At 43.4% G+C, this 13836-nt stretch overlaps 1 protein-coding gene across 8 annotated transcripts in view; it reads left to right on the forward strand.

Annotated features, from left to right (window-relative positions):
* Nucleotides 1–13836, forward strand: part of LOC134348376 (disintegrin and metalloproteinase domain-containing protein 23-like) — a 169278-nt gene that overhangs the window by 14357 nt on the left and 141085 nt on the right. For all 8 annotated transcript variants that reach the window (XM_063051641.1, XM_063051635.1, XM_063051638.1 and 5 more), the window contains exon 3: nucleotides 9894–9970. In XM_063051641.1, coding sequence (XP_062907711.1) covers nucleotides 9894–9970 — 77 coding nt within the window. The remainder of the gene's footprint in view (nucleotides 1–9893; nucleotides 9971–13836) is intronic.

Below are 13836 nucleotides of genomic sequence, written 5' to 3' on the forward strand. Positions count from 1 at the left end.
AATCCTCCATCTTTCCACTAATTTTTGCTCTATTATATGTCCTCTGTTGCTTTTGTGTTAGCTTTGACTTCCCTTGTCAGCCATGGTCATCTTTGACCAGCAGCCAATCTGGACATCGGAAGTTTGAAGAGGAGGAGACTTCAATCAGGTCCACTGCCCAAGGATGAAAAGCAGCAGCAGGTTGTGGTAGTGAAAAAGAGCTTTGACTAGCAGCTAATTGGCATTTGGGATTAGTTAGTAAGAGCAAATTAAAGGAAGCCAGGAGCAAGCGCAGTGGGCCTTTGTCTGAGTAGACATACTCAGAGTGGTGATACTGAGGCTTTAGCTCTTCGAGGCTTCCACAAAGAAAGGCTTCAGTCAGAGAAAGCTAAGGAAAGAAAAGCTCAAGTTTCCTTCTTTTCCTTCTCTTTTTCATACCTGCTCAGTTAGGACAGTAGAGATGCCAGGCAGGATAGTGGAATTATTCTCTTGCGGGATGTGGGAAGGCAGGGAGACAGACCACCAGTGTCCTTGACAACAGCAGCTGCGAGAAGTGCATCCGGCTGCAGCTTCTAACAAGCCTTGTTAAAAATTGGAGCTGGAGCTGGAACTGGAACTGGATGAACTCCGGATCATTTGGGAGGCTGAAGAGGTGATAGTTAGGACATGTAGAGAGGTAGTTACACCCAAGGTGTGTGACACAGAAAACTGGGTGAGTCAGGAAGAGGAAAGGGGTTAAGGAGCCAGTGCAGAGTATCCCTCTGGCCATCCCCCTCAACAACAGGTATATGGCTTTAGCTATTGTTGGAGGGGAGTTGGGGGTGACCAGAGTAAAGTCACAGTGATTGGGTCCCTGGCGTTGAGTCTACCTCTGTTGTGATACAGAAGAGAAGGGGGAGAAGAGGCACACTGTGGTGATAGGGGATTTGTTAGTTAGGAAGGGACAGGAAGTTCTGTGGACAAGACTGAGATTCCCAGATGGTATGTTGGCTCCCAGGTGCCAGGATCCAGGATATCTCAGATCGAGTCCTCAGCATTCTAAAGTGGCAGGGTAATCAGCCGGAAGCCGTGGTTCATATAGGTACCAATGACATGGGTAGGACGGGTGACAAGGTTCTGCATAAGGATTTCAGGGAGTTTGGTGCTAAATTAAAGGGCAGGACCTCCAGGGTTGTGATCTCAGTTCCAGAAATGGGAAGATTATACAGTTTAACACATGGCTAAGGAGTTGATGCAGGAGGGAGGGCATAAGATTTTTGGATTATTGGGCTGTCTTCCAGGGAAGGTGGGACCTGTACAGAAGGAACTGTTCGCACCTGAACTGGACGGTGTCTAATGGGAAGATTAGTTAATGGTGCACAGTGGAGTTTAAATGAGAGTTGCAGGAGAATGGGAACTGGAGTGCCAGAACAAGTTCATGGAGAGGTTGTGGAGACAGATGTTGGAAAGAGCTCGGGCAAAGTCAGGAATCAAATAGTTGAGCATGGTGTGACTAATGTCCTGAGCTGCCTATATTTCAATGCAAGAAGTATCTTAGGAAAGGCGAGTGATAGTACTGAAGATGAGGTAGCTGGTTCACAGACAGAGGTGTAGTGAGGAGAGGTTGTTAATAGGGCAGAATTGCAGCCAACAGGATGAGTTGTAATGTAAAAGGTGGACAAAATCGAAAAAGGTGAATACAGGACTGAAGGTTTTGTATTTGAATGAGCGCAGTTTATGAAATAAGGTGGATGAACTTGCAGCACAGTTGCAGTTTGGCAGGTATAATGTAGGCATCACTGAATCATGGCTGAAAGAAGATTATAGCTAGGAGCTAATACACATTGGATACACATTGTATCGAAAAGACAGGCAGGAAGGCAGAGGGAGCGGTGTTGCTCTGTTGGTAAAAATGAAACCAAATCATTAGACAGAGGTGATGTAAGGTTGATATGTGGTGAATTCTTGTGGATAGAGCTAAGGAACTGCAAGGGTGTGAAGACCTTGATGGAAGTTAAATACAGACTCCCGAACAGGAGTAAGGATGTGGCCTACAAATTACAATGGGAGATAGAAAATGCAGCCAAAAGGCAATGTTACAATAGTCACAGAGGATTTTAACATACAGGTAGATTGGGAAAATCAGGTTGGTACTCGATTCTAGGAAGGGGAATTTCTAGAGTGCCTATGAAATGGCTTTTTAGAGCAGCTGGTGGTTGAACTCACTTGAGGATCAGCTATTCAGGATTGGGTATTGTGTAATGAAAGTGATCATAATATCAAATTCACCATGAAATTTGAGAAGGAGAAGCTAAAATCAGATGTATCAGATTACAGTGGAGTAAAGGGAATTGCAGAGGCATGAGAAAGGAGAATTGATTGGAAAAGAACAGTGGCAGGAATAACGGCAGAGCAGCAGTGGCTGGGATTTCTGGAAGCCATTTGGAAGGCACTGGATATATACATCTCAAAGAGGAAGAAGTATTCTAAAGGGAAGATGACACAACAGTGGCTGACTAGAAGTTAAAGCCAACATGAAAGCCAAAGAGAGAGCATATAATAGAGCAAAAATTGGTAGGAAGTTAGAGGATTAGGAAGCTTTTAAAAACCATCTGAAAGCATCTAAAAATCATTAAGAAGGTAAAGATGGAATACTAAAGTAAGCCAGCCAATAATATTAAAGAGGGTAACAAGAGTTTCTTCAGATACAGGTTTCCCCCGCCATCCGAAGGTAGAGTGTTTCTATGAAACGGTTCGTAAGCCGAAATGTCGTAAAGTGAAGAAGCAATTACCATTTATTTATATGGGAAAAATTTGTGAGCATTCGCAGACCCAAAAATAACTTACCAAATCATGCCAAATAACACACAAAACCTAAAATAACAGTAACATATAGTAAAAGCAGGAATGATATGATAAATACACAGCCTGTATAAAGTAGAAATACTTTTCCACAATCATTACTTAACTGTTCTCCGTAGCGAAAATCTCATGCAAGCGCTCTCGGCAGAAAATCTCACGCAAGCGCTGTTGGCAAAAACACGGCGCAAGCGCTCTCCAGTAACCTGCCAAATCATACCAAATAACACGTAAAAATACACAGCCGATATAAAGTAGAAATAATGTATGTACAGTGTAGTATCACTTACTGGAATTAGTTCAGCGCTGAGCACACTGATGATGGTGTGTTAGACTGAGTTGTCGCAGGTTGGGTGGTGAGTGGCCCCCACCCTTCAGGCCGCTGAGCGATACATTGCCGCAAAGCTTGCAGGGATGCAGCGGTAGCCGGGAGGCATCCAGCACATCTTTAAGAAAAAAGCCGAAATAAACATGCTAATTAATTACGTGTCGGGCGGCACCTAATTAATTAGCATGTTTATTTCGGCTTTTTTCTTGAAGATGTGCTGTGTCCCTCCCGGCTACCGCTGCATTCTCCGCGAATCGCGGGGTGGTGGGACACTGGGGTGTCATCTTGTCGTCTGTTTCCATTAGAGCAGGCAGCTCATCTTCTCCTATGACTGCCTGCCTCGACGTTGAAGGTCGAGGTTTGTCGTCTGCTGTGGCTGATGCGGAAGGCTTGCTTGACTGCTGAGCCTTGCGCATTTTTCTATCATACAGTTCTTTATAAGGAAGGACTCAAACCATCCTGCAAATATCCCCTAAACCTACGTACCCTTTCAAAATTAAAGTCGTACTTTATCACTGCAGCGAAAATCTCACACAGTCACTTTCGGTCCGTTCGCTACTGCATTTGGTTTCGATTGTTATCCTTTCCTCTTCCAATTGCATCAGCTCTTCATCTATCAGTTCTTGGTCATGGGATGCCAAAACCTCTTCAACATCATGTTCGTCAACTTCCACAAGCCAAACTCACGTTGTCCTTACTTCGTTCACCATGATCAAAACGCTTAATTATGTCTAGTTTTACGCTAAGTGTAACACCCTTACGAGCCCTTTTAGGCTTTTCCAATACCTTAGAACTCATCTTGCAAACGGCTGCTCACAGGCAAGTGTTTAAGCAATGCCGGCGAGAATGCAGTTCCGAATCCGGGGAGAGTGACTGCTCGGGGCGCACGGCGCGCTGCCTTTTATTGCACGCTGATTTTTCCTGCGCGCTGCTTTTTTTTTGTAACAGTGAAAACACCTTCTGAGAGCAAAAACAGGGTACTAATGTAGGTCTTTCGTAACAGTGAGGTTTCGTAAAGCGAAGGTTCGAAAAGCGGGGGACACCTGTACATAAAGTGTAAAAGAGAGGCGAGAGTGGATATTGGACCACTAGAAAATGTTGCTGGAGAGATAGTAATGGAGAGCAATGAAATGGTGGACAAACTGAATTAGTGGTTTGCATGGTGGAAGACAATTGCAGTATGGTGGAAGTTCCAAGTGACAGGGGGCATGAAGTGTGTGAAATTACCATAACTAGAGAGTAGGATCTTGGGAAACTGAAAGGTCTGAATGTAGATAAGTCACCTGGACCAGATGGTGTACACACCAGAGTTCGGAAAGAATGGCTGAAGAGATTGTGGAGACATTAATAATGATCTTTCAAGAATCACTAGATTCTGGAAGACTGTAAAATTGCAATTGTCACTGCACTCTTCAAGAAGGGAGAGAGGTAGAAGAGAGGAAACTATAGGCCAGTTACTCTGACCTCGGTGGTTGGGAAGATGTTGGAGTCGATATTTAAGGAAGTCTCAGGGTACTTGGAGGCACATGATAAAATAGGCCATAGTCAGCATGGCTTCCTCAAGCGAAACTCTTACTTGACAGATTTGTTGGAATTCTTTGAAGAAATAACAAGCAAAATAGACAAAGGAGAATCAGTTGATGTTGTGCACTTCGGATTTTCAGAAGGCATTTGAAAAGGTGCCATACATGAGGCTGCTTAACAAATTAGGAGCCCATGGTATTACAGGAAAGATTCTAGCATAGATAAAACAGTGGCTGGTTGGCAGGAGGCAAAGAGAGCCTTTTCTAGCTGGCTACCAGTGACTGGTAGTGTTCCACAGGGGTCTGTGTTGGGACCAATTCTTTTTACATTATCTGTCAATTATTTGGATGATGGAACAGATGGCTTTGTTGCAAAATTTGCAGACAGTATGAAGATAGGTGGAGAAGCAGGTAGTTTTGAGGAAGTGGAGGGGCTACAAAAGGACTTAGACAAATTCGGAGAATGGGCAATGAAATGGCAGATGGAATACAGTGTCGGGAAGTGTATGGTCATGCACTTCAGTAGAAGAAATGAAAAGGTTGACTATTTTGTAAATGGAGAGAAAATACGACAAAACTGAGGTGCAAAGGGACTTGTTTGTCCTTGCACAGGGTTCACTAAAGATGAATTTGCAAGTTGAGTCTGTGGTGAAGAAGGCAAATGCAGTGTTAGCATTCATTTCAAGAGGACTAGAATATAAAAGCAAGAATGTAATGTTGAAACTTTATAAAGCACTGGTGAGGCCTCACTTAGAGCATTGTGAGCAGGTTTGGACCCCCTTAGAAAGGATGTGCTGAAACTGGAGAGGGTTCAAAGAAGGTTCATGAAAATGATTCCGGGATTGAGTGGCTTGTCTTATGAAGGGCGTGTGATGGTTCTGGCCCTGTATTCACTAGAATTCAGAAGAATGAGGGGTGACCTCATTGAAACTTATTGAATGGTGAAAGGCCTTGATAGAGTGAATGTGAAGAGGCTGTTTATTATGGTGGGAGAGTTTAAGACCAGGGGACTCATCCTCTGAATAGATGGGTGTTCTTTTAGAAAGGAGATGTGGAGGAATTTCTTTAGCCTGAGAGTGGTGACACTGTGGAATTATTTGCCTCAGGCAGCTGTGGAGGCCAAATGTTTATATATATATATAATCCTCAGGTTCTGTTGGCTGTGTAAATCTGGGGAAGACAATCTCTGGCCCCACCAAACGTATGAGACTGAGGTGCAAAACCTCCTGTTTGAGTGGATGCTGAGTGATGTGTCACCCTGTTACAAATCAGTACTACTAAACAATGGACAGTACACCATATGCAATTAAACGATTTAGCTTTATAATTCTTAATTTGACTAAAGGGTTAGTAAAGTAAAACAAAAAGAAAAGGGCCCATTTTAATGGAACAGTCTAATGTGCACAAGCTGGAGCTCACAGTTTCCCATCGATTCCCCCGGACTTTGTCGACTCCTGGCCCCACTCCAAGTCCATTCCTTTCTGGTGTCTATGACCTCTCCTTTCTGGCATCTTTTCTCTCCATCTTCCACCGAACAAAGACCCTGATCACCTCAGTGTCAGGCACATAGCCAGAAAAAACACTCCCCTCATTGGACAGCTCACATTCCAAAGCACCCGTTAACTCTAACCATAACCCAAACACTGCTGCTATAAAAAGACCATTACATTAGCAGTGAAACTTTTCCTAAGGCGTTACAGATATTTAACGCAGAGGTTGATAGATTCTTGATTGGTCAAGGCATGAATGGATATGGGGAGAAGGCAGGAGATTGGGGCTGAGAGGAAAAATGGATCAGCCATGATGAGATGACAGAGCAGACTCGATGGGCTAAATGGCCTAATTCTGCTCCTGTATCTTATGGTCCTATGGTGGTATTATCCTGTCTTTAGAATACTACTTCTTTGGAATGTATCTATCCTGCGTCTTCCGAATTGCTTTCAGAAACTCCAGCCTTTGCAGATCTCTCGCTGGCCATGCACTGTCTCCTTCCAATCAACTTCGGCCAGCTCCTCTCTCATGCCTCTGTAATTCCCTTTGCCCCACTGTAATATTGATACATTTGACTCTAGCTTCTCCCTCTCAGATTGCAGGATGAATTCTAACATATTGTGATCACTGCCTCCTAAGGGTTCCTTTACCTTAAACTCCCTAATCAAATCTGGTTCATTACACAACACCCAAATCAGCGGGCCCTACAACAAGCTGCTCTAAAAAGCCGTCTTGTGGGCATTCTACAAATTCTCTTGGATCCAGCACCAACCTGATTTTCTCAATCTATTTGCATTTTGAAATACCCATGATTATTGTAACATTGCTCTTTTGACACGCATTTTCTATCTCCCAATATAACCTGTAACCCATCTTGGCTATTGTTTGGAGGCCTGTATATAACTCCCATCAGAGTCTTTTTACCCTTGCAGTTTCTTAACTTGGGGCTCCTCCGGTTCACTGTTGGACCTGTTGCTGGTATCGCAAGCCACGATGAAGCCTTGCAGACGTTTTGAATAGAGTTGAGGTGAAGAGTCTCAACCTAAGACGTTGACTGTCCATTTCCCTTCATGGGTGATGCCTGACTTGCTGAGTCCCTCCAGCATTTTGTGCTTTGCTTGGCAAAGCCTGTGCGTTGCCAACTGTGCCCACCATCAGTGTCCAGTAGATGGACCATCCTACTAAGGTGCCAAGTTCCCAACTTCAGCTAATTTGATTTCCTTCCCGCCATCGACTATCAAAGAGGGACCGAGTACACGTCTATGGTTTTAAAGCCATCTTGACTTGGGTGTAGAACCCATCAGGCAGTTGTTTGTAAATTTAATGCACTGTAGTCCAGATAGAAGGCTGAGCAGGTTTGCAATACAGGTTGTACACTGCCCTGTCAGCCAAATGGTGGAAGAGGTAGTCAGTGGTCACACCAAACAGCTTAGACTTTACCAGTTGTACTTAATTTGGGTTTCGCAGTGATCCATTAGGTACTCATTCACCACAGAAACTTTGCTGCCTACTCCCACCCCTCCCTCTCCCTACTTGCATCAGGAGGCATTTACAGCAGCCTAATAATCTACTTTCTGTCTCTTTGGGTTATGGGAGGAACCAGAATCCCCTGAAAAAACCTATGTGGTTATTTGGAGAGGATGCAAGCACTGTGCAGATGGCCCCTGAGCATGGGATCTAACCTGGATTACTGGAGCTGTGCCAATGCGCTGCACCGTAATTTTCCTTCTTAAGGCAGTACAGAGAGTTGTACTTCAAGGAAGTGGAATACCACCGCTAGTAATAACATTCGGAGAATGCACATTTGTCTGAAAGACAAGTATTTTGGTCTGTCTGACTTGCTGAGTTCCTCCAGCATTTTGCGTATGTAACCCTGGATTTCCAGCATCTGCAGAGTCTCTTGTGTTAAGGATTTTGGTGGTTATTACGGAATTTAGTAGAGTAGAGATAGTTGAAGAGCTCTAAATGGGCTGACAATTTTAGTGTTTGTTTTTAGCAGCTATTTATGTTGTAACAACTGCCTTGTTCTTTTACAGGGAGCCCCTGCTCTTTGGCAGAGAGCATTGACCTCAGTGTTCAAATTAATTGGCACAGGAAGGCTCCATTAGCATTGCCCTTGTCCTTGCCTTCTGTAAAAGTGTGTGTTTATATACACATACTTCACATTAATATTGAGCAGATTCAATAAACAGTGACCTCCAGTTAGAGTGGATGATATCTCCTTGACTGAAATTAAATCCATATTTTCAGTAAATGGTTATTCTTTCCAAATTTTAATTAAAATTCAGGTGACTGCTCTTCAAGAGGCCATTAACCAGGCTGAGAATTAGTGAGCCAAGCTTTTTTTGTTAATGGGTGCAAAGAATTTGCGATTTAACTCTTAATAGCTTGTTCAAGAAAAGGTTGTCTTCTTCGTGAGCTGCCATTAGTCATAGTCATAGTCATACTTTACTGATCCCGAGGGAAATTGGTTTTCGTTACAGTTGCACCAACCAAGAATAGAGTATAAATAAAGCGATATAAAACCATAAATAATTAAATAGTAATATGTAAATGCCAGGAAATAAGTCCAGGGCCAGCCTATTGGCTTAGGGTGTCTGACCCTCCAAGGGAGGAGTTGTATAAGTTACCCCACCCTACTTTGCGGTGTTCCCCTTCTTAATTAGCACCTTTCTCCAGACTTCATGAAGTTTACAACTAAATGGTGACATGGCAAGAAGAGCAGCTGCCAGGTGGCTCCATTGACCTGGGATCGAAACTGACCTCGGCTGCTGTTTTGTGTGAGGTTTGCCCATTCTCCCTGTGACCGGGTGTGCTTCCTTGGGATGCTCGGGTTTCCTTCCACATCTCACAGATGGGCGTGCAGATTAATTAGCCACTGTAAGCCATCCTTATTGTAGACAAGTGGCAAATGAGTTCAAGGGACTTCATATGAGAGTGGATAAGTTAAACATGCAAGGCAATAAAGAGAGAGGGAATGAGATTGTCCTGGTGGGAGTCCATTGGGACTGATGGGCTGAATGGCCTTCTGCGTTAAGGTTTCCTAACATTAATTTCTTTTTGTACATTATCCTGAAGGTTATCAGTGTTTGAGTATTGAAACAAAATAGTCAATCTGCAACTTTTTTTGGAAGTAATTTTGAAGGGTACCCCCTCCCCCCACCAGTAATGCAGGACTCAAATTGAGGGGAACAAACTCCCACAGACCATATTATGATAATTACCAGTCTTAAAGCAGCTGCTTTTAGGAGAAATAACTGGCGGGAATATACTTGTTTTGTATTTTTCACTTAATGTGACTGAATTCAATAAATGACCTCCAATTGGAAAGGAGATGGTGGATACGGTGGAATCATTCCCTATCAGACTATTGAAGTCTTTCTGTGAAATGGCATCATTCTCAGAGCTTTCAAACAACCACCAGGACCTTTCATAGTCTGTGATGAGCAGGGCCCTCTCTATCGATCTTTAATATATGATTGGAAGATTGGCCATATTTCCCTCATGTGGGATGGGTTGTGCTGACTTGCCCACTTTTTCAGACAATGCGTTTGCAAGGGATGTGCTAGTGTTAAGTAATGGGAATAATAAAATGTTGACTTGAATGCACTATGGTATAAATGAATATTTTATGAATAAAGTATATTTAAAAAGAATTTTCCGCCTGAGGCCTAATTAAAGGTTTAGCAGAACTGTTACTGATGTATGTGTCTCCCTCTTGTTTGCTCCCACAGGCTGTACATCTTACTCATGCGAGCTTCCAGATCGAGGCCTTCGACACCACCTTTATCCTAGATATTACACTGAACAAGTAAGTACGAACTATCTCATATGCATGCATGCACACATTCCAAGGGCTTTAGGACTTGAAATCAGACATGACTCCAGGTTCTGAAAGTGCCATTCTTTGTCTTGTACTTCATTGGTGGTGGAGGGCGACGGGGTTACTGGATAACTGGGTATAGAAGAAGTATGCTTCCAACATTTGATCCTATGTAACAGATTCATGGTAATAGTCAGTATTGTTTCAGTCATTTTTTTTTAGACTAACAGGGTATGTGAAGTTCTTCTGTGTCCCAGCCAATCTGGTCATTCCCATTGTTTTCCACCCATTTCTCACTAAGGTAGCTGTTGATGAACCCGAGTAACACACACAGAATGCTGGGGGAACTCAGCAGGCCAGGCAGCATCTATGGAAAAAAGTACAGTTGACGTTTTGGGCCGAGACCTTTCGGCAGGACATGTTCTTTAGTAGCCTGGCCTGCTGAATTCCTCCAGCATTTTGTGTGCGTTGCTCGGATTTCCAGCATCTGCAAATTTTCTCTTGTTTGTTCTCGGTGAACCCACCACTCCATTTAGCAACAGCGTAAATCCCAGCAGCACCCTCCGTTAGCCAGTGATGCTGTGACTTGTCTGATCCATAAATGCACCATGCCTTATTTCTCCTTAATGTCTTCTTTAGTTTGTCTACAGACGTACTGTAAACTCCATGAACGTTTGCTAAGATGTGGTTCATTTATTTTCTCTAGGCTTCAGCTCGGAAGTAGATGTGCCACCTTAAAGTTGGTTAGATTTTGTGAGCCCACTGTGATGTTACTGACTTTTAATTGTGTTAACCTTTAAAAAAAATTAGTAATGCTTCAGTCATTTTTTGAATGGTTGAGAATAACAGGGATTAGGAAGTGCAGAAGGCAGGTTCTCTGGTGAACAGACAGCTGTATCTCCCCCAATCTGACATGGGAAGACTTGGTTTTAGAAATCTCTTGGGCTATATGGTAGTAACATACTTTGGAGATTCCAATAAGGTTGGGGTTATTACACTGCAGAATATAAAATCTAAACTGACAAATTGTGCAGCTGCGGTTTGGCATGTCACCTTGTGGGCACACCTCACTCTTTCCTCCTCCTCCCCTCCACCCCCCATGGGTGCATGTATAAGCATTCTGTGCCCCATTTTGAGGAAGAATAGTAGTGATATCCTTTCTCCCTGCCCATGATTATCCCCTGGCCAGTGCTGCTGTCTTCTTGGAAAAAAAAGTCTTGAGTAATTTGATCATTACAGCGGGTATTTACACTGTGCAACGTCAGAAATCTTTGATTGGCTGCGAAGAGCGCAGAGTGTCTTGCAAGTAGTGGAAGAAACCACTTCACTCAGCCTGCTTTTTCTCCCCTGGCACGTGGTTAGTACGAACCCAAAGCCACATGAAGATCAGGATTTGAAAATGGGATCTATTTTCCCTGCAGCGTTGCGGCTTTGCAAACACAGCTAAGTCTAAGTATCAATTAGTGTATTTGATGACTAGCTGGTTGGAGCAATGAAGGGCTAAAGAGAATTAATCATTTGATGGTCTCTTGGGCACTGAGAGTGTGGTAGCCTCTGTGCTGGCCCAGTGCGTAGATTTTTAGACTGTAACACAATCTTGCCTGCTGATTGGTTACTGTAAGTGATAGATTTATTGCTTATCTCTACTTCTGCGTTACTGGTTTCTGGGCATTATTGATGATGTCAGTGACATTTAAGCTACTTCAAGTGCTTGATTTCATTCTGAGAATCTGCAGGCTTTTTTTTCCCAAATGCAGGTCATTTTCTTCCCCCTTTCCTGTAGCATTTATCCTTCCAATTGTTCAAAGACTATTTATTATTGAAGTATGTATATCTCACTATATTCATTTTCTTGCAGATATTTACAGGAAATACAATAGAATTTTTGAAAACTGTCAATAATAAGCTAGAAATAACCAAGACTGACAAAAAACCAATGTGCAAAAAAGACAAATTGTGCAAATAATAATAAAGTGGAAAAAAAGTAAATAAATAATATCGAGAACATGAGTTGTAGAGTCCTTGAAAGTGAGTCAATAAGTTGTGGAATCAGTTCTGTGTTGAAGTGAATGAAGTTATCCACGTTGGTTCAGGAGCCTTCAGGAGAGTAGGGTAATAACTGTTCCAAAACCTGGTGGTGTGGGACCTAAGGCCTCTTTAACTCCTTCCCGATAGTGGTAATGAGAAGAGAACATGGCCTGGATGATGGGGTCCTTGATAATGGGTGCTGCTTTTAAATGTGCTCAGTGATGGGATTATGCCAAACAATTACCAAGAATAGTACAACAGCATGCAATCGCTGGAGGAACTCGACAGGTCGGGCAGCATTTATGGAGGGAAATGAGCAGTTGGCATTTCAGGTCAAGACCCTTCATCAAACCATTGGATCTGAAATGTTGACCATCGATTTCCCTCCACAGATGCTGCTTGATCTACTCTTAACAAGTAGTCTTAGGATTGCACTAGAGTGTCAATACTTCTATTGCCCACTACACATCAGTATGTGCAAATCACGACAATGTGCCTTTAGTTTCATCCAGCTGATATCGTAGGATCTTGGAGAGGGTGGAGCGGGACTGGGCCACCTACTGTATTTGAAAGTTGCCTGGTGGAAACTGACATGAAGATACCTGGCTTCCCTTTCTTTTCCAATTTGGGAAACCTAACGGAGATGTGAACTCACCAGTGCTTTCATTTGACAAGGAGTATGTGACTTGGCTGGTCTGACAGATCCGGGTATTGTAAAGTGGCAGGAAGAGCCACTGCCTCACAGTGCAGGAGACCCAGGTTCCATGCTGACCTCTTTGCGGAGTTTACAGGTTCCTCCTGTGACCAGCTGGTCATTCCCCCCCACCCCCCGGTGTTCTGGTTTCCTCCCACCCCACAAAGACATGTTGGTCAGTGGGTTAAATGGCCACCATAAATTGCCAGTGTATTAGGTACAGTGCTGCGCAGAGGTCTTGGACGTGTATAACTAGGGTGCCCAAGACTTGGGCACAGTACTGTAGTAATTTTACGTATTGCACTGTATTGCTGCCACAAAAAACATTCCATGGCATGCGAGTGATGATAAACCTGATCCTGAGATGGGTCTCTGTTGTGGACTGAGCCTGGGAAGGGGGCAAGGCCTGGGGAATCATGGTTGGGAAAAGGGAAGGGGAGAGGGGAGGGAGTGGGAAGCACCAGGGAGACATTCTGTAATCAAATGACCTTGCCTGATTTCTCAGGTCTGGGTGTGTCTGCACCTACACCATCTGCTGCCTCAGCACTCCTCCTGACCCACACCCCTCCAGCGGCACTCCACTCTCCCCATTCCCAACATCCTTTGCTCCCGCCAGATTTATATTTGTAATTAATTTAGATCACTTTGTCACGATCTGGTTTCACTTTGACACAAGAGTCTTTTTATGTTGATCAGTGTCAAAAAATCCAAATAAAATCCACTGTGAATCAATGTTGTAAAACAATGAACCTTGAAGCATATAAAATCTTAGAGAAACATATAAGATATTAGAGAAACATATAAAATTATGAAAGGGACAGATAAGATAGAGGCAGGAAAGTTGTTTCCACCAGTAGGTGAAACTAGAACTAGGGGACATAGCCTCAATATTTGAGGGAGTAAATTTAGGATGGAGTTGAGAAGGAACTGTTTTTCCCTGAGAGTGCAATTTTCTGCCCATGAAGCAGTGGAGGCTACCTCAGTAAATATATTTAAGACAAGGTTAGATAGATTTTTGCATAGTAGGGGAATTAAGGGTAATGGGGAAAAGGCAGTAGGTGGAGATGAGTCCATGGCCAAATCAGCCATGATTTTGTTGAATGGCAGAGCAGGCTCAATGGACCAGATGGTC

The sequence above is a fragment of the Mobula hypostoma genome, chromosome 6 (assembly GCF_963921235.1).
Source record: "Mobula hypostoma chromosome 6, sMobHyp1.1, whole genome shotgun sequence".
NCBI lineage: Eukaryota > Metazoa > Chordata > Chondrichthyes > Myliobatiformes > Myliobatidae > Mobula > Mobula hypostoma.